Here is a 22,099-nt window from a genome sequence, read left to right as displayed (position 1 = left end):
ACGCACACGCACACACACGGACACGCACACGCAAATGCGCATATGCACACGCGTTTTGCCGGAAGCCCATATCTTTTTCCTTACCCTTCCCAGTCCTTTCCTTTATTCCTCTCTTCAATCCTTTCTTAATCCCTTTATTTGTAGAGGCATAAGGTTTGCAATCGACCTTACTCCTCTCCAAATCTTGAAGGGCGGTGGTAACGATTACCATCAGGCGACCCATCTCCATTTGCCAACTATGTCTATGATAACTATGACGCACAAGCACTCACACACACACACGTACATACGTAGACAGATGTGCTTAGAAATTTATCGTAATTAAAAAAAAAAATTACTGTACAAACGAAATATATAATAAATAATTTTAAAATTTTACCTTATAAAGTCGTCAAACTTCATGTCACTTACCGACATTGGTCAAATCTTTAAGGTTCCGAGTTTCAGCAAGTTTAGCGGCCGAGTCGTAATATCCATTGCGTAGGAAGTAATCCACTATCATTCTGTCCAAGCGCACTTTACGCCACTGAGTCATTGCGGTCTGTAAAAACAAAACAATACCGTAATTTATTTGGACCTATCTATATATTTGGATTCACATCTGTCCACTGATAAAAATAGGTAAACAATATTGAGTGATGTTGTTCAATTTTTTTTTATACTTTCAGTATTAATTTCAGCAGACACAGTCTAAGGTTTTATTAAGATTCACATTAATAATTAAAAATGCTTACTAAATTCCATTTTCATATTCAATATATTTTTCACTTGTCCCATTCAAAAATAATTTAAACCCAATTTAGTCCAATGTCTCAGAATCAACACAAAACAATCACCTTATTATGTGCTACATTTGGTTCAGCGATAGCCTCCGCCTGCTCCTTCAAGTGTTCCAAACGTTTCTTGCAGACAAATGCTGCTTGCACCTCCTCTGTTATTGCATCCGAAGCTTTCCTCTTCATTGTTGTTAGTTTCTCCACCTTCAAATGTTTATGGTGCATGTTAAACAGTATCAAAAACTGTTAGGAGATAAATCTTTCATTAACCCACACTATGGCGTCGCTTGCCTTGTGTTTAGCTCTGTTACTCAAATTTATCTACACTAATATTATTAAGCGGAAGAATTTTTATTTTTGTTTGTTTGTTTGTAATGGATAAACTCAAAAACCACTGGACTAATTTTCAAAACTCTTTCACCATTAGAAAGCTGCAACTTTGCTGAGTGACATAGGCTACATATGTACCACAGGCGAAGCCGGGCGAACAGCAATCTTTACTAATAATAGAGCTGAAGTTTCTTTGAACTTTGAGCTTATCTCAGGAAGTACCAGACTAATTTCAACATACTTTCTCTATTGAAAATGTATCAGATCCATAAATGCAGGGCATGGACGAACTATTAAATATTTACTATATAAATATGAAAAACTTAAAATCAAGGGATCAAATATTTATAACAATGTTACAGAATATTATTTCATTTCGTAGATATATCAGGCAATAAAATATTTATTTCCGTCCAATTTCAGTCAAGCCGTTTAAGGACTTTTTGAATTCAGTAGAAAAATTTATCTTCAACTTGCTGGCAAATCAAAAAGGCTTTACCATGCCACCCAGTAATGTGTTGATTTCTCCGGCTGTAGAACCGTTCTTGACTGCTGTATCCAAGTCACCAACGGCTGCCACAACCTGTCGTGCTTCTACATCAAATACACGCTGGGCATTACGATACTTCTTGTTGAAGACCTCGTAGGGCACCTGTGGAATTTAATACTTATAGTTTTAATTGTTAATTTAACTACCTACTTAAATGCGAGAGTGTCCTTATCTCTCTTCTTCACATCTAAACCACTGAAACGGATTTGAATTTAATTTGGTTCAGATGTAGTTTTAGACCGGAGAATATGCTTTATCCCAGAAATCCGGCATGCTATATATAATATATATAGTGATGATAGGAAGTATATAGATATAGTGATAATGGTAGTGTCTTCTAGTCTTTTGGTAAGTTTGCAACATACCAACTGTGAGAAATATTTGGAGATACATAATAGGTGGAGACACAAACAAAAATTTTTGTAGGACTTTCAAGACATGTAACATTTTAGTCTCCCTGTGACCAGGCTTGCTGTAAAGTGTTTGAAACAATGAAAGTGTTGAGTTAAATAATAGAACGAACAAATTGTGTTTAAAATACATTAAAAAGTCTTAAATTCTAAATTATTAATATTCATATAAAATCAAAACAATACTAAATAATGTGGCTGTTGATTTGAGTGAGGTTTACGAAAATAGGATTGTTACAATCCAAATGTAAGTAGTGAGAAAAGAAATTTGTTAAATTACAAATTTGTAATATTTAAGTTTAAATTTTAATTTAATAAATGAAAAACTTAGATGACACTATTCTAACTTAGCTTAGAATTTGTATTAAAGATTAGAAAGAAAAAGCACATGCCTAAGAATCCTAAAAGTAATGGAATTAAAAGTAGTATAACAATTATATTATAGTTAACTTACCAACTAAAGTAATCAGTATCAAATTAATATGAATTTACGAACAAAACTAATTCTTAAACATCAACAAAAGCAATCTAAATGCTACTTTCTGACCTCCATGAAACACTGTAATAGCACACAATGTAATAGTTCAAAGAAATATGACATTAGAAATAAAATTATTTAAACTTACCTTCAAAGTCGCATGTTCTAAAGATTTTATTTCATTCATTGTTGTTAACTCTCCAGTGCTCCTTCAAATAAAGTATAAACTTGCGACGGTAATCTGTGATCATATAAAATTGATGGATGATGTTACATACGCAATGAAAACAAAACTCAGCTGTTCACTTACATGAATAGCAGAAAATAAATACGTTGTTTCTACCAACTACTAACTGTAAACAGCATTAAGGAACAATTTTATTGTGTAATTTGTATAATAATTCTGTTTTATCACTATATTTATTTCAAAATAATGTGTGACAAAGAATAAACTATAATTTTATTACGTATTGAATGAATTTGATACTGTGGTCTGTGTTTACCATTACCAAATTTTATGCCCGATATTTAGGCCTTGTCTACACCGTTAAACTTGCACGTAGAATGAAGAATTTCTATATGGTTTCAAATGTTTCAATACAAAAACATTATAAAAAATTTATGATAAATGTTACGTACAAACAATTTTTAAAGAAGCCTTGATTTCAATGAATCAAATATCTTAATTTTACACGTATCGTATTATACATTTGTATTTTCTATACATGAAAATAACAGAATAAGGAAAAGAAGAAAGCCGGAATTAAACAACTGAATGAACTTGGTGGAAAATTTTGGAGGTATGATATTAACTTACTTTTTACCTTGATATTAAAAGTTTATGTGACTTTTTTTCACTTTTACTATTTTCTCTTTTTTATTTGTCATATATCTTAGTGGCACTTGTTTACGTCGTTCCAAGTATACTTAAGCAAAACCTAGACAGGTAATATACTAATAAATTTCTTCCTTTGGGATGAAAAATTAAAACATATACACTAGTTTGCATAGCCTGACCAGAAAAATGAAAAAAAAACCTGCTCTGGGAGAGCTAAAATATGGTTATAGCAACTCTATATAGTAATGCACATGAGAATTGGTTAGTGTACAAATGAGTCATAATTTACATAATTTTGATTTAATGCATGTATCTCTTGAATGTTAAAATGAAAAGTCTGTACTCTATAGAAACTGTTTTATTATTAATGCATACAAAACGTAACCGCAATGAATAAAAAACCGAACATTGCACAAAGATCGTAATCTTCGAGATTGATTTTGTTGTTTGTGAACTTAATTTTCTCAAAGTCATCTTAAATTTGCATACCCAATGGTATAGAAAATTAAGACGCCTGAATGAAAATATGAAAAAATATATTTTCATCACAAGAGATGCGATGTAGCTGAAAAAAAACTTGAACTTCATAAACATATCAACTCACATTGTACATGTTATAAAATGTCATATTGACACTTCACAACATAGTCTTAAAAGTTAGGTATTTAAAGGAAAAGAACCCATTCCTACAAATTTTCTCAACGAAAAATAATTAGTCATATTTTATATACTATTTTTCCTAAGTGGCTTTTGATCTTTCGTCCTGTTATCATGAACATAATGTACACTTTGACAGACGTAAAAATGAACAACATCATAATGATTGCTAGTTGAAGAAATTAGTTTCAATAGTTTAACGCAATGTTGGCGGGGTTATTTACATTATTGGTTGGATTTTTCCTTGTCAAACGACCTTAAAGAAATGGAGGAGGTTCTCAGTTTGTATGTTTTTTTCTGTTTGTTACGTCAGAATTTTCAACTGAGTGTTTTTTATGTATAAGCCTGCTTGTCGTGTGATCTTTTTCCGTTTAATTTAGTGCAACTCTGACTATTTGAAAAGGGATTATTTTTTTTTTGTGTTCTTTTTACTTATATGAAGATTTTTAGTTCAAATTCTGGTAAGTAGTGCAAACTATACTTAAAAAGGATTCCTATATATTTCTGACGTTAATTATCTGTTGTATTTCTTCATTTGTTATCTGTATAAAATCGGCGCGTCAGCGGTCAGCGCGTCACATTTCATGAATCCGCCATTTTGTACGTAGCTAGCGGCAATTGAGGGTTCGCTTTCCCGGTTATGTGTTGATTGCGTGAAAAAACTGAAAACTTCTTCCGATTCACTTTGCAAACTGACTTTTTGCTGAATTGACATTATTTAGTGTAATATATTTGCAGCTGTACCTAGTGCTTTCGTGAATAGTGAGTGTCGAGTAATTGGAGCGCGTGGCTGGTTGTTACTCTTTGTTGTTGGATTCTGCGTATATACGGTAAGTTTCGTTTAAGAAATTCCACTTTGGATACATTTCTATTGTGAAAAAGCTTATTATCGTGATATGTGTTAGGTAGGAGTTACACATGAAATGTAATTAGCGACAATGCGGTAGCGTCAGTCTGATGAATTAACGCTTGTGGCAGGCGCGTTCTACGCTGGGGGCTGAGCTTGCAGTGTTCAGTAATGGCTGTCGCTTTGAAACGTAGCAGTTACGACGCCACGCATATTGGAATCAAGTTCGGACAATAGTTCAATGAATGTTTCTAGAACTTATTACTATGAACTTTCAAGGTGCACGCGGTCGTCAAAGTCGGACCACAGATCGCTGACCCAGTTAATGTAGAAAGTTGATGCGTTAATGATGCAAATAATTAGTTTTTTGGTTAGATACCAATGGAGACGATCAGGGCAGTCTTTGTTAGAAGCAAATATCTTGACGTTTTGAGTGGTGTGTCCACTTTCATTTTATATTTTATGGATTGCTTGTATATGATTCTGTTAAAATTTGATTGCCTCTTAAGTAAAAAAAAAAGTTTAGATCACGATGTAATATTATTAAAAAGTGAGAATTACAAATAAGTATTCATAATAAAATTCAGATAACTTAGGCTATAGGTCTAAAGCAAAAATAAAAATTGGAAATGGTTCATATGAAAAAACTAGTGTAATAAATCCATTGTTAAATGAAAGTAATAAGCTGTATTCTTCTGTATAAATGAAGTTATATAATCTTATATATAGAAAAATAAACAATACTTTTTCATTTTATAGTATACACAATATAACTCCTAAATTTTTTTATTAATCTGTGGTTTGCCTAAAACATCACAAACATTGGTTATAATCCACAGTAATAATTCAACTTTTAAAAGAACACTGTCCCTTTGCGAAGTATAATTACAAACTTCTTGTTCAACTAACTTTGATTCAGGTAAAAGTTTGAATGAAATTCATTTCAAAGTTTCACCTGTTCGTTATTTACCTATAAAAGAGCCCGTGTTTGTTTCAAGTTGTCAGGTGAGCTTGAAATTCTTTAACTTTTATTAATTTATCTCATTGCTTTATAAAATAAACAATTTGGAATTTTGAAGACCTACACAATGCTAAGAGTTTTTGAGAGTTTTCTTCAAATGGGAATTCATTAAGTTGCAACCTTTTGTAATTCTTTAACAGAAGTTTTTAAGTTTTGTTTGTTGTTTGAATGATGATCAGTATTAATAACTGTGATAAATTGATATGAATAAATGCTTTTTGATTGATAATTAAAACTAATTTGAAGTTTATAGAAAATTTCATCTCAATTTTTTTCTAAGTATATGAAAAGAGAATAAATATAAAAAAAATGTTGATTCAAGGTGTAAGTGGGATTCTTGGAACAACTTTCCATTATCAATCACCAGAGCTTTCATGTGTATACCTTCTTAAAACTAAAATACCTACCTTGTTTCACTTACAAATTGTATCCTTAAAATGTTATCTACTATATGTGCTATGTTTACTATATGTACTATATATAATAACTCTGAAATATATATAAAATATCTATTTAAAAGGTATTTAAGTTAAACAGAGTGTGATCTGGTATGTGACATGTCTGCTTGAGAGAAACTATTTATATTTTTTTAAGATTCTTTTGGAAAAAACGCATCCGACAGACAATTTTTCACTTTAGCAATTCAGATTAGGTATGAAATGTTCAAGCTTTTAATTTTAGAACTAATATGACACTAGCATTTAAGAATCTGTAATGTTGTATGTGTCTATGGATTAACTATTAAACAAATGTTTCTTGATCCAAGGCTTTAATAGCTAATAGTATAATATGTATTATAAAAGTAAAATAGAAATTCTTGTTATTTTTCTATTTTTTTTTTCTGGTTTTAAAGAATGTAGGAAATAACCTTGTCATTTATTATGCATATAAATGATAAATTAATTAATTTAAATTGTTGTATAGCAATGATATAATTTATGAAACATCAGGTCGGATATTCTTATGTTCAAAGCGCGAACCGTAAATTTTTTGCATAGTAACAGATTTATGACAAGCAGTTTATGTATTCTTGCTTCAATCCTTACAATGTCTTATCGCATATGTGTTAACACATTTGTGTAGCGCTAGCTGCTCTCATAATATTGTTTCGAACATATCATTCGTATCATACATCCATCTCCAAAGTTAGGAAGGAAGAGGTATTTCATTATAATATATAATATATACGAGGTTAATATCACATCACAATGACACGCCTACTTTCGCATTTATAAAATTTCAGCACGGGTACAATTCAGACGTATTTATTGTAACAGTTTAGAAAGTGTGTAATTTCTTACGATTGATTTTGACGCGATTGCTTCTCTTCCAGAAATTAAAATGTTTTCGGACGCTGGACACTTTGTGTGGTGTTATTATTATTAAATAAGTCTTGTAAAATGAACTGTTTGAAGTCTTTGTTTTAATTATTCTATGAAATATGAAACAGGTGTCGAAAAATGTGTTTGGCGTAACTGAATAATGGTACCTACTGCAATATTTCACACAAAACACACAGTAACATAAAAATAATAACTAAGTATAAAATGATTGGTTTCTTAGATGTGGATATAACTCTATATTATCGTCCAAAAGGATAAAGGTACGAAGGTAAAGATACAAGTATTCAGTGTGCATAGATTTTAGACTTTACCATATTACTATTGATATAACTTTACGTAACTCCCATTTCATCGTTATCGTAAGAATTGTACGACGTCATGTTTTCGCATGTTACCTATAGCGCGGCATTGTTATATTTCAAATTAAAAGCATAACAAGACGATTTTTGCCAACGTTTCATTATATTTTTGCAGACTGACTGACCTAAATTATTTTTAATTAACGACAGCCATACGCCGTCAGTTTTTGTTCGTTCGTGAGCATAGACATTGTTCACGTAGCCGTTGAATGTTGACACAAAAATAACACAATTAGACAATGAGCGTATAAAAACGACGCTAACAAAACTTGTTAACCTTCGAGAATATTAAATTCTGTACTAAGAAGGTTTTATATTAAATGTGACTGGGGAATGAATGGCAAAAGTTTAATCAAGTTCGGAAAGTAAATGAATTTATCAATTAACTACACTAAAGTCGGAATGGAGGCATAAATAAAAAGTTTTGATGTTCATCGATTCCATTATGCTAATACAACATACAAATAAATTATAGATGAATATATCGAATGGTCAGAAAGTACATTTATTTAAACACATTTCCTTAAAATATTTTACATAAATATATATTTAACATAGACCAATACATACTTAATACACAAAGAAACAACAAATATAGATATAAAACTAAAAATAATTATTTGCACTCAGGCTGATTAACACTTTGTGCTGTTATAGTATTCTAAATACTTGTATCGGCACATTTTATCACAGCGAGCGGTATTAAATGACAGTGACCATGGCCAAATTAACGAAACATAACCATTTATATGCGTAATATTTATTACCAAACTAGATTTTTGAAACACGTTACGTTTCCACCGTAATGTAGAACGCGCGAGATGCTCATTAACGTATATGTAAGCGTTATTTTATGCTGATGAAGGCTTCTCCATCATAAGCACATATGGTAAATGGGTATATTTTGATGGTATAGTTAAAACGTAGTATTTTTATCCGGTTTGCGGTAATTAACATGGTGCCACCGTGGACAGGTGAGGCAAGTTAATGTAAACTCGTTTTAGCGTATTTTCCTTTTGTATTCCAACTTCTAATTACATAGATGTTATCATATAACTTTAAGGATATTGAAACGAGGACATTGCGGTTTTGCTTCAGAATAATAATAAGTTAATTAATTGATGATGCGAGATATGAAAAAAAGGAAACCGCTTTCAAATTGTCAGAAATTGACCAAATTTAAATGATACCTCATGGGTGGCATAAGCTTTCAAATAAAAAAAAGAATCATAAAAATTGCTTCACCCGGTAAAAGTTGTGAGGTTGTGAGGCAAACTCAAAAAAAAAAAAAATTGTAGAATTGATAACACCTCTTTTTTTAATCGGTTAATAAGAACCTCAACGCCTCATTTGCACGGCGTGTCTTAAAATTGTTTTATCACAAGATGAAATACACAACGTTATTTTGTGTTAAAACGTCTTCAAAAGGTCATAACGCTTTAACGGGCTTACATAACGACGCTCTATTCGCACGACACGTCTCAGTAAATAGCACTCGTATGCAGAGACCACATCCGCTCCGCCACACACACACACACACACACCCACACACACAGAGACAGCCGCGCACACAAGCACACAGTCGTGTGAATCGCATACACCGAGGTCAACTCGCCCGGCCGGCTTGATCGACTATCGATTGTAGTTTTATATACGCCCACTACTTCGCCTTTATCTCGTTTCAAAACATCTACACTACAAAAAGTGCCTCCACGCATTTAGAACCTGCATTGGCCATAAACATTACATGACATAAGTACACAGTAATAAAGTGAGAACGAAAAATTAAGATAACGCTTTATAGATAACTTTTAAACATGTCCGATAAGATAGAACGAGCACGTAATGTGCCCAATTCGATACCTAAAATTTGCGCTTCTTCAAATGTAAAGTGCGCCGCGTGGCGTAACTTTCTTCGTCACGAATTGGATATAAAACGGTTGCCGACAATATATGCGCATATATAACTCACTCGGATACAACGCCGCGTTTATTTTTTCGACAGTGAGGCTCGTTTTAAAGCAAATTGGACTCGTCTGTCACGCAGAGGGTTTTCCCCAGATGTTACTGTGCGGTATTTTTTCCTATTTCGCTCGCTTCGTTACGATGAAATGTCGCGCTACTTGATAATGCCGTGTTTTTGAGTGGCGTTAATGTTGGCTGGGTTTTGAATGTGAATTTTTCGAGTCCACACTTTAGTTTTCATAAAATTTTACGCTCGGTAACAAAAGTGTTATCAGCGAAGCTATTATAGCCAAGTGCTTAACGCGAGCAAATATCTAAACGTATAAAGCAAACTTGAACAGTCACGCTCCAATGAAATTGGTCGATATGAGAGCTATAATTTAACTTACGTAATGTTAACTTACGTAATGTTGAATTGTTCCGCAGACATCCACTTCGAGCGCAAACCGAGGGTTCCTTATCCACCCCTATCGTTGACCGACCTATTAAAAACGTAATTACAAATCGCGTTTGTGTGTAATTGTTAAACGAGCGGTGAATTTATTTTTGAAACTGGTTTCATAATACAGACTAATTTTGCGTTGAATGTACGTAAGATTAAAAACATGAGATTGTGTTTAGTAGGTAGCTAATTAGGTATTTGGGTTATATTTAAGTTTTGGAGGGTAAAACTATCAGAAAGCGTTATAAAATTGTACAAGTGTCATCACGTTTTACGACACACCAGCGGCCGATCGCGCTTAGTTGCTAGTTTTTTTTTTTTCAAGTTTGATTCTAGCCGACAGTATAAAGGCCGATAACAAATGACGGTCATAGCGGAGCGGGCATGTAATAAAACACTCGAGTGTTATTGCTCAGCGTTTCTGATGGCTGAAATACATAAAATTCCGGTTATACTGTCGCTTCAGCGAATATCAATGGCGCTTCCTTGAATTTACTACATATTTTAGATAGATATCTGCAGAAATGGCTTCTGTTCGAATCAAAATGGGAAATGTTAAGCGGGGAAAATTTATATGAAAAAAGTTCTAGACGATTCGCTTCTGGCAACGAGACGAGTCGGTAGGTGTCTTTAGACATTTCTTTTGTGACAAATGACCAATTATAGCAATTTGTCTTTTGTAGAGTTCACCTTCATTAAAAATGTTATTGTACGCACGGTCACACAAGTACGTATGTAGACAAAGGGTAGGTGAACAATGGGTAATGTATTTCTGAGACAAAAGGGACGACTCTATGTAGGTACATACGTCCCAGAAGGAATGTTGAAGGGAAGCGATCCCAAGATTTGAGATACGACCTTGTTCCGTCCCCCCTCTAACTCATTTATCGACTGCTTTGTGCTCCCGAGTACCTACAATGTCTGTCATTTTGATATCGCGATGTGACCGGGAATCTAATTTCGGTGAAATATACAATGTTGTTATCAAAGCAATTGAATATACTATTGCCAATTTATTTGTGCTGTATCAATGAGTTAGATTTACACGAAAACTTGACGACAGTTGTTAAGACAGAACATTAATTCGTACTGATTGTGTGCATTCGTACAGAGTGCCGTGTACCCAAGATGGAAGTTTCACGTACACGTCCGCATAATCTCTCCTGGGCTGGTCTATCTGCAGTATGGACTACGCCGTGCGTCTGGTTGCGAGAATTTAACGCAAGATATACTATGTTAATGCTGTCTGTGGGGACATCAAAGCGACTCATAAACAAACGTATTTAATTATTTACGGCATAAATGCGATACAAAAACACCCACTTACTCATCTAGGGACGAGACGGAATAGTAATTCGAAAACTTGCTCCCGAGAGACAAATATTAAAGCGAAGTTGTAAGCGCTTTTATTCCAGAAACTACCATGAGTAGTTTGGAACTTGTGCAAAGCTTCCAGTTCTTGCTAGTTTTCATTACTCTTGAGAGTAGTTTAACATGTGCTTTTGCTTAATAAAATCAACGATTACTTTGTATGTAATCAATTTTAGTAATGTATTTATAGGTACAGTTAAATGTCCGATTATAATTGAATTATAATATATACGCATTTATCATATTTCATTTTATTTATTTTTAATTCCGTGCGAAGATCAGGTTTCTAAATTCTTTTTTTTTTTAGAATAATTCATAACTCACATTTCGATTGTGTAATTCAATGTAGTTTGTCCTACATTTTTCTAAAACTTGTTTTGTTATTATGGCTTTTATGTTTTTATGTTATAATATACACGATATATAAAATATAATTCTATCGTATATCACGGTATATTATTATATAAATAATTGGAAGAAACTTTATATATATAAACATGTTTTAATTTTAAGAAAATTGAACACGCATATGAAATGCCAATACAAGCAGTCTTCTTTGTACTGCGGGGTCGAATGTGGCGCCTCAAGTTAATCCATAGTGACATTCTTGGGTCGTATATAATAATATGGCTTTTTATGTAATAATCAATAGTACCATTTCCGTATTCAGCATTCATACGGCCATCAATAGCACCGGCACCTCTAACGTACAGTATTGCGAAAAACCATTATAATATAAAAGTGTAATCAATAAAGCAAGTGGTTACTACGTACGTAATTTGAGTTATATATTGTAATGTAAACGTGGATGGTATTGTGCAACGCAAATAGAAGTGATAAGAAACATCTTCAAAATGTTTTTATTTTTCGCAAACAGTTTTTTGTTCGAATCTCCGATGTGTCATGTGTCCGGGTTGTATTGAAGTGGTATTCAAATTTGTATCTCGATGGTATTTCAATATGTAGGTAGTTAATCGTAACCAAGTACAATAAAAATAAGTATTTAGAAACAATACATTTTACGTCATAACATAAAAGAAAATATTGAATACTTTAATTTTATACTTTTGTTAGTTTCTGATTGTAATTATAGTTTTGGTACTTCTATTGAATATAAAGTGCTCTTTATTAAATGCTTGTTATATTTGAATAAACAACATTAGGAACCTTTGAAGCAATTCAAATTCTAGCATACTTACGTCACGTCTCATATCAAATCGTCTCAGATTATGCCTCGAGTGTACTTTATCGGATTTCGATAGAATTGCTTTTATTGTGCCGGCAGGTTTTGTCGTTGCTAAATATTTAACTTTTACATTTTTCGCTCTACATTTTTGTCAAGAGCTCTGCTAGTATGGATTGTTTTTTTTTCGAAATACAAAGGAAATTCCCGCGGGTTTTAGATGATCCACCGCGCTAAAAATATGTGTTATTAGTTAACTTCCTTACTATCTCCAGACAAAAAAATTCATACCCTTAAATTGCTCCGCTGCAACGTGAAACACGCATGAACAATCACACTTTCACTTCACTTCACATATATATTATAAGATATAGGATTTTGTTATATATAAATCATATTGAAATTTAAACTTGATAATGAATGTATCGTTTTTCCAATTACTGGAAAATACAGCGGAAATATAATGTATTCAATTTAAAAAAAAAGAATATCTTGATTATACAGGATTGTATCTTTATCAAAAAAAAAAAAAATCGTGAATTAGGTAGATTAAAAAATAAAAGACGATATCATTGAATTATCGCAGTGTTGTCATTACTCAAATAACATATGGATCCTGTATAGTAAAAGGTTAATTTTTCAATCATATAATAATGTATATGTAAAATGCTACTATGAAAAAACTTGTGTGAATAAAAAAATATCATTCTCAAATACAAATTGAAAACTTTTACAGTGTTTAAATTTTTAAACACACTTGTGCCTGTTTCTGTATTAAATCTTTTGGATAACCTCCACTAATACAGCAGCTGGCAGATGCAGCTTCTTTCGAGCTGGAATTTATTCCGTCGCAACACAGTCGCCGTTTATGCCCGACGTATTCTTTTATCTATTGTCTAGTAAAACTGTGCATTATCAAACACGTATAGCGCAACGGCGGCGGCACGCGAATAATCCATTTAAGTGTGATCATTTGGTTGTTTATTGGCGCACGGCCGGCCGGCGATAAAGAAATTTATAGCTCAATTCGGCAAGAGCACACGCTAGGTATGCCTTTGTGCGCCGCCCCATGCTGCGTCGGCGGTTTGTGCCCACACCGAGACATTGTTTTCTTGTTATTGTGCCGGTTTAGTGGTGGCATTTTGGAGGCATTATGCACGTGCCAAGTACCGTAAATGTGGAAGATTGTTCAGATGATGGGATAGTGTTGAATGAAATTAATCGTTACGCTCTCTGAAACTGTCGGCAGATTCTTCGGCGATAATCGTTGTCTATTTGACATTTATAAATGACACCAATTCATATTCGACATGGACAGAATCCATTCTGTTAATGAGTCCCATTTACTTAAAACAATAAAAAGTTTTTGCAGCAAGCGGGGTTCTCTGTCTGTTAATCAATTACTGTAATTATAAAAATGATTATCTTGATGTTTTCAACGTTTGTAGCGCACACTGTACTGTAACCTAGTTCACGCTCTATGTCTAATTGTATTCACACAAAATCGGCATCAGTTATCGCCTGCCCACCAGGTGCTGCGTACACAACGTCACAAATACTTTCGAAACCGTTCACGTAAGGGACACGTAAATGGGTCGAGTTTAGCTGTCAATAGTAATCCATGATTAGCCCCGGCTCTAACAAACCATGCCCTGCTAACGATCGGCCCGCGCCGCGTCTGTGTGTAGCGTGTATGTTGTATATTGTTATTGTGGTACAAACGAACAAATGAATTGCATAACATATTATTGACGATCATTAGCGACGGTCAAAGGAAAATTTTGATTGTGGTGAGATATTGGGTCAACTAGAAATTGTATGACGTGTTTAAACCTCAATTGTATTATATACGTTTGTAAAGTCATATAAAATCAGACTTTAACACTATTTTTCCTAATCAATGTATGTAAATACACTATTGGATGATGTTCTATTTGTTCCTACATTCATCTATATAAATAAAAAAGTGATGAAGTTTTCTAAGCGTTAAACTCGTGAAGGCTTCATAAGTTAGACCAATACATTTTTTACGTTTTTGTGAAGGCATATGGACGGTTCTTATGACATAAATACAAACCACGGGTGAAGCCGGGGCGACTCGCTAGTAACTAATAGATCGCAACAGCAGTCGAAACTGTATTTATTATTATTAAAACATGATGTCAGTCTAGTTTCAAATGATCTGACCTCAATAAACCGCAAACTAAAGCAAACGGTGCATTCTATTTGAAGTATTATTTTGTCGACGTCGCTTTAAATTCAACCACTTAGTGGATATATCGATTTCAATGTTATATTTTTTGTTATGGTTTCTATTTTCGGGGTCAATGTGATGTCCAATACACTAGAATATTAGATATAATACATTAGACTTATACACTATACGTTTTGTACTAAGTTTATTTAGTTCTTTTTATAAAATCTTTTGTAAATATAAATATATTCTTTTTCTTGTTTTTGTACCGAAAAATGTATTAAAATGGCCTTGACGTTTAGAAACTTTATGTAACAGAACTAAGTCTTAATTTAATTTAAATCAAAAATTTTAATTTAATACACAATCCTTATTACAATTTAATTGCTAACTCACCTTAATTAAGCGTCAGTTTTATTTAAGTGGATAGTTTATTGAAAAGCATCGGTGATTATAATTAAAATTGTGTCTGTGTAAACAGGACTTAGCCGGTGTTCACGATTAGTAGTTGCAAAAAAATGATGACGTTATGCGGTAGTGTCAGTAGATGGGGATTTCAGATTTAACTAAGTGACATAATGGAAAATGTAAATTAACCAATAGGCATTGGTAATTAACATAGGATAGGCATTTTAGAGGCCATATCATTATGATGTTACCTTTAATTGCACTTGACTTTTATTATTCGTGGTTATGATGTAGGTTATATAAATCCTATCTGCTCTGTCATCTTTTTTAACGAATGTTGTTATAATCGAAGCAGAGACAAACCCAACATATTAAAAACTATTTTGTGTTTGTCCCTTCTTGAATTTCGAGTGAACCTTGGACTTGTATGTTTAATTAAAGCAATTATAAAGTGCGCGATGTATTTGCATAGAGCGGCTATGAGCGCGGCGCAACCACGCCCGTCGGTCAGGTTTTTACGGTTTCCTCTGGGCGCACGGCCGAACGCCGGCGAGATGGGATGCTTAATTGGATTTCGTTTCGTCGATCGGAAACGACCGGGCGATTCTTTCGCGCTATGTTGTTCACCTTTGTTGCTAAGCCGCATCTTTTATCGTATCTTTTTTATGTTTTGTGCGAAATATTCGATTACTTTTGATTACGATAAACATGACATTCAGTGCCTTTTTAGTTCGTAAATTATTTTCGCCGTTAACTTTTAGTAGGTTAACAGCATGGTTTTAAATTACCTTAACACTGTGGTTAGATTTTATTTATAAATCATGAAAAAAAGAGAAAAACATTCATATATCAGGGAAAACACAACATATTAACTTAGCCAACAAATTGTACCAACACCATAAAATAAAAGAATACATTGAAACGAGATGTTCAATTGTGTTTTATTCAATTATTTCAGGTTTCTTACAATTATTGTCTCAAATACAATAGAAAAACATATTATGAGAACGTCTTGAATATTACATTCAATAGCTTTTACGAAGTAAGCACCTATACAGTATTTATTGACCTATAAAAGCTAAATCGATCTTACAATAACATAGTTACTACAGCCTTAGTAGCACTCGAAGTAGCTTCTATTTTGTTAAAAAGTTATTCCTTTACTTGAGTTTTCCAGTTCGAAAGTTGCGGGTAACTTTAAACTGGCGAACCAAGTTAAAATAGGTAGGTCTCGGGTAAGTTTGCCGTTCGCGGCGTTTATACTTCAGCGGAGCTCGAAACAAAGAAGTGAAATTCGCTCCGCCCCAGAAATTTATTCCCGATCACCTTTATCATTGTCAATGGCGCCATTACCGAGTGCTTTATTGACGAAAAAATGCTATGTTACAACGAAAACAAGCCACTAGAGTTGCGCGGCGTCGAATTTGATATAACGTCGGCGCTGACTCATGTAGTGACGGCGGAAGGGGGTGGGCGGGAGCGGGCCGCCGCACGGGGCAAGGCGTGAGGGGAAAGGGAGGGGGGGTGAAAACGCTCAACTCAGCCATCTATTGTAGTATTGTGGAGGAAGGTTGTTTTTGCGAAGTGGTATGTCAGCGACATACCGAGTGCCGGCGGACCGGAGGTAAAACAATCGCTTAGAATAAAACGAGAGATAGTAGATTTTATACGTTGCGTTGATGGGTTTCTTCGATGTTAAACTTTTGTTGTTTTAAAAATGTCGTTCACAAAATTTCGTGTGTTTAAGGGCTGTTTAACTGATTTAACTTATTGCAAATTATTATTTGCATTCGAAAAGAAGGTTAAAATAACACTTAAAGCATACCATGTGTTATTATACTACATATTTATATACATATATACATGGTTTATCAAATTAGACAAGTCTTCGACAAAATTTCTCGATCTCGATTAAGTAATGACATGTTGGTAGAGCATACATAGAACAAGTATATATCCAATAATACATACTCAAATCAATATACATACATGTGTTTTCTTTAACAATAAGCGTAATGCATCACACCGCTATTTATAACTACGATAATTAGACACGTATTTCGCGAGTCCGAACGAACGGTTGACAGTGTAGGTAGGTAGGTAGGTACGTGACTTAAAAGTTTTTATTTCACCGAATAAGGTCTTTTATCGTGTATAGATGGGGGATGAGTCAGCGCGGAAGTGAGTTCGCGACAATGCTGGAAACGGCTATTACTTGGCCCAAGTAAAGTTGGTCGCGGCACTTTGGGAGCGGTGCGAATTAGGGATGCCGACTGGGGACATTTTGTTCCGTGTGACTTTATACTTGAGAATTAAGAACTACGATGTTTTTTGATGGCTGTGACATTACAGTACGTTAATTCAGCAATAGATAACGTTCGTTTTTCGTTGATACTTAACTGAGCGAAGTATGAAATGTGTGTACTTTTCAAAAGATTTAAATATGTAGTCCTCGACGCTTATAGATGTTGTTTATGTAGTTCTTTTTATTTTACTCAAGTATACACTTTATATTGTAAAAAATATTCTTACATTTGACGGAACCGTCAACCCTAGCGTAGATTAAAATATCGTACGTATTTAAACATCAACTATTTACAACAATTCAAATAAGACACGTTCCCGCGCCTCCTATCGGTCTTTCGAAATAACGCGAGAATTCGAAGTATTCGTCTAATTAACCATTTAGTACATTAATATTGATATGAATGCATCGTGATGCTAATTTATTCGATGCTATGTCGGCTTAACCGGATCTGTAACGAGTGAGTGGTCAGCGTGAATCGGTTTCGTACCTCTTATGTATTATTTATAGCGTAAACGGGCAGTTTAAAAGTTTTTGCGGCGTCGTTTGTGAAGAGAAATGTTTAGATATTAGACGTGTGCGTATCGCGATTCGGAGTTGTCGTTCATGCTTGTACGAAATATTTGATTTTGTATGATGTACTAAATGTATGGGGGTTTCTATGAGCGTGTTTGTTATAAGAAAAGTAGAAGTAATTACGGTAGTGTAATCTTATACTTTGGTATAGGTTACGTGGATGATAGTACAACTCTTTGTTTTGGTATGTAGGGAGGTAAAGAGTTAGTGTCAAACATGTATTATTAGGCATGAAGAAGACACTTTACCCTTATGTTACTTTGTTCATAGATTGTCTTTGAATGTGCAATCACAGAAATTAGTAATTATATTTATAAAATGTATACTTATTGAAATGACTAGAAGAATTAAATTACACATGGTATCTATCTACCTTAAAAGGCCGGTACAACTTCCACAAGGACTCTTGTAAAGGCTCGTTTGCCCGGCTTTTATTAAGAAAATTGAGAAAGTAATGTTTTTTTCTAAATTCGATTATAGTTCAATCCAATTACTTAAAAAAACCGATAAGGATCCAAACACAATCGGAATGTTATCGATACCGACACATATTTGCGTTATGCGACACACAGTTTTGTTTGCGTATTATGTAGGTGTTGCGACAAACCATTTTTACGATAGCGGATATTTATTATTAGTCATAAATATAAAGCGGCGGTGGAAACGTAAGATTGCAACGAGTATTAGGTATGAAACAAAATAAATATTACTTTGGTGATATTGGATGCCATAGCATAGAACACATAGAGCTCTAAAACTATTAAGCCATTTTTCATTTTTATTGAATTTATTCAGCCAAAAGAAGTCTTATTAACCTCTTTGATAACATTACGAAATTTACAAAATTGTTATGTAGGGGAATCATAAACGATGATACGAGAAGGTACCAAGCTTCGTATATCTAAGTCATTTATTTTCTTTGGAGCTGCGTGTCTTAATAAATAAGCCTCTTATAAAGTTGTTGTTTGTGTTATACAATCGAGATGAGCAACTTGTACAAGTAGGTACTTACGTATTAATAATATCTCGCAAAACGCTTCTTTTGAAAGTTGAAAACCTATTTTCCGTGCGACTGGTGCCGGTGCCGCTGTGCATTCCGAGTTTTAAAGTATTTTATGTTGTGCATTTGTTTCGTAGGTAAATATTTTTATTATAATTTTCAATGCAATGTAGGTGGCTAGTTTTTGGGTTTGAAAGTTTCGCTTATTGTCGAATAATTCAGTTATTGTCGTTCCGTGCTTAACGTAAGTTGGGAATTTAAAAGTTAAATGTACATTATACTTTTTTTTACCAGTATTTCCAAAACGACGGAGGTTCTAAATATATAATTATACGCAAGGAAATAATGATACTGTGAGTGATCCACGAAAAGTGAACAAAGTTTGAATTAAAGAATAGGTCAATTCAAGTCTAAAGGAGTCGGCCACATTCAAACATTCAGGTGAAGCTAATAATAAAAGCGTGTTAAAAATAGCCTATCATGCTGACAATCGATTCAAAAATAAATAAATAGCCCATGTAATTGAAGCCAATTCAATATAGATAAGAAGTACATACATATCGGAAAAAATATTAATGTGTACAATGTGATCTGAGCGTGATTACGTGTAAATAATTCTGTTGCGTAAGTTTTATAAAATCCGATTAGAGGCGAAGCTGCCATGTGCCACATTATATATTATGTTGTGATAGGTCTGGATTATTTTATAAATGGCCGCGTGTACTGCAAGTAAGCATTTGTCGCATAGAGGAGAATGCTGAAATCTGCTTTTCTTTTTTCCTTTTTGATTTAGTTAAGCAGGCATTTGATCAGAGGTCCATCTGATGCGATAAAGACCGTGATGTAGGTACTGTTTGATTGAGAGATACCTGTCACCTCTAAAACTAACTCTTAATCCACCTGTAAAAGATCTTTGATCGATACCGTTGAATAGCGTATGATTTAGATTTAAGGTATACACATAGATACCTACTAAATAATGTGCGTATGTATAAGTCACGATGATGATATGGTTTTCTATTAGAAAAACTGTTGTACCTACACGAAATTTATATTGTTATATATCTGGTTTCAACCGGTTCCGAATTGGCGTATTTATCGGGTAATTAACCGTAAAAGCGGCTTGTCTAATTATTATTTATCGACGATGACGTTTGTAAGAGTGCCGGAGATGGCATCGAATGACGGCTCGGAACGTGGATGATGCAAGTTTTGAAATATTTGTAATATTTATGATCAAATGGATTGAATACAAATTCTTTACTGAATTTATAGCGTTATTCGAATCGAATTTTTTATTTTAAGTAATGCTCCCTGGGCGGTCAGTTATAGTTGTTAGATTCCGCGTGAAATTATTAGTTATGTATTAGAAAGAAAGAAAGAAAGAAAGAAAGAAAGAAACATTTATTTGACTCCACAATTAAAAAAAAAAAATAAAAAAACAATAAACTTACAAAACAATACAATAATGAACACAAACAATCACAATAAAAAAGCTTATACAAAAAAAAAAAACAATTAAACAAAGAAAATAGTAATAAATATAAAAACAAGAAACATAAAGTGGAGCCAAAAGGGGTAGCCACTCAGCCTACGCAGCAACGCAGTTGCCACACTGATTTTCAGTGACCCCCCTCTGTGGCAGTTGGCGTATTATACTTAAATTACACCGTTTTGTGGACACGAATCCCAATTGTTTAAAATAACGTTCTTGGAAAGGAAAAAATAAAGTTATAATTGAAGTTTAATAAGTTTTTTTAGAAAGTTAGAATTTGTTGAACAAGACGATCTAATTAGAAATAAAATTCGTGAGCGTTAAACTTTTGTGCCGCCGACAAGTAACAAATTATTATAATTCAAGACTTTTAAACCTGATTTTGTTATTATATCGGAAAAGATTTTAATTTTACTTGCACATGTTTTCATTGACAATATTAGAATCTGATCTCAAGTGACAAATTATACAAAATATTAATTACAATGCAATAAAGTGTATAGTACGTACAAAATTTTTTTTTTAAAACTCCAAGTTTCTGACTTCTGGAAAAAAAGCGATACCGTAAAACGAGAGGTCTTCTTTTACTGCTCATCTTGCAAAGAATAATACCTACATCTTCTGCCTGGAGCGAATCGCGTCAAGTTGTTATTTAACTCCACATTGAAGGCATATATGCGAAAGCGCCTAAAACAATTAATTTCGGAATTAATCGATCTGTTCCGGCACCGACATAATAATATAATAGGTTACAATGACGTCAGTGTGCGTATTTAGAGACACGTGTAGATAAGAAGGCATAAACACCATTTCGCTTACGTGTCGCGAGCCTGGGGGCGACATCTCGCGGTGACGTCACGTTTTCGAGAAGTTTCCGTGACTTATCGATTCCCCGGGGACCCGCTGGGCTTTGATCAAGACGGCTTTATTAGCAGGTGGCGCAGATTAATTTTCTCGAGGAATTATTCTGGAATAAAAAAAGATTGAAAAAAAAATGCTTGAATCTTATTACTTTTGCGCTTGTCTTAATTAAAAGATAGATGATACTGATAAGCTTTATTCCAAGAAGAGTATATTTAACTTGCGCATAGCTGCTATAATCTTTCTTTGAACTAAGGAAATGTCCTGATATTGGTTTAAATAAACTCATACTTAGTATTTTCTTATGTTTGATTTTACGAGTATTTAGAAATTAGACACTTCAACGGATTTTAAACGCGATTTATTCATGATATTATTTAACCCGACGTTTCGAACAATTAACAGCGAGCGATTCAGTCTCCCCGTGACCAAGTCATTTAAAAAATCGTTAATATGTTAAGATTTCAAAACTCATAAAGAAGCCAATACTTAACGTATAAAAAACCGAATAGATCGATCGACCTGCGCGGATGACATACGATATATATTTTATTTATAAAAGATATACCTTTACCGGTCAGTAACAAAACCAAGCTCTGATTTAATTAGTTCACTAACATGTTTACAACGACTTGATTCGCGGCCAGTGCAAATAGACGCGGTTATGCAAGCGATATAGCATCGTTCCGA

At 33.6% G+C, this 22,099-nt stretch overlaps 2 protein-coding genes across 4 annotated transcripts in view; one reads left to right on the top strand and one right to left on the bottom strand.

Moving 5' to 3' along the window:
• LOC119837861 (E3 ubiquitin-protein transferase MAEA) overlaps positions 1-3,038 on the bottom strand; it is a 6,028-nt gene extending 2,990 nt beyond the window's left edge. Inside the window, exons 1-5 of one of the 2 annotated variants that reach the window (XM_038363640.1) lie at positions 2,855-3,038; positions 2,693-2,785; positions 1,606-1,758; positions 837-980; positions 412-541 (exon numbers count right to left, since the gene is read on the bottom strand). In XM_038363640.1, coding sequence (XP_038219568.1) covers positions 412-541; positions 837-980; positions 1,606-1,758; positions 2,693-2,731 — 466 coding nt within the window. In that variant the 5' untranslated portion in view covers positions 2,732-2,785; positions 2,855-3,038. Of the gene's footprint in view, positions 1-411; positions 542-836; positions 981-1,605; positions 1,759-2,692 lie in introns of both variants that reach the window. The other variant, XM_038363639.1, reaches the window with a different exon arrangement.
• Positions 3,039-4,628: 1,590 nt separating this feature from the next.
• The window catches only part of LOC119837752 (C-terminal-binding protein), a 92,153-nt gene continuing 74,682 nt past the window's right edge, over positions 4,629-22,099 (top strand). For both annotated transcript variants that reach the window (XM_038363487.1, XM_038363485.1), the window contains exon 1: positions 4,629-4,869. The gene's annotated coding sequence lies outside the window, so the exon portion shown is untranslated. The remainder of the gene's footprint in view (positions 4,870-22,099) is intronic.

The sequence above is a fragment of the Zerene cesonia genome, chromosome 29 (assembly GCF_012273895.1).
Source record: "Zerene cesonia ecotype Mississippi chromosome 29, Zerene_cesonia_1.1, whole genome shotgun sequence".
Lineage (NCBI taxonomy): Eukaryota > Metazoa > Arthropoda > Insecta > Lepidoptera > Pieridae > Zerene > Zerene cesonia.
This window is presented reverse-complemented; position numbering and strand designations above follow the sequence as displayed.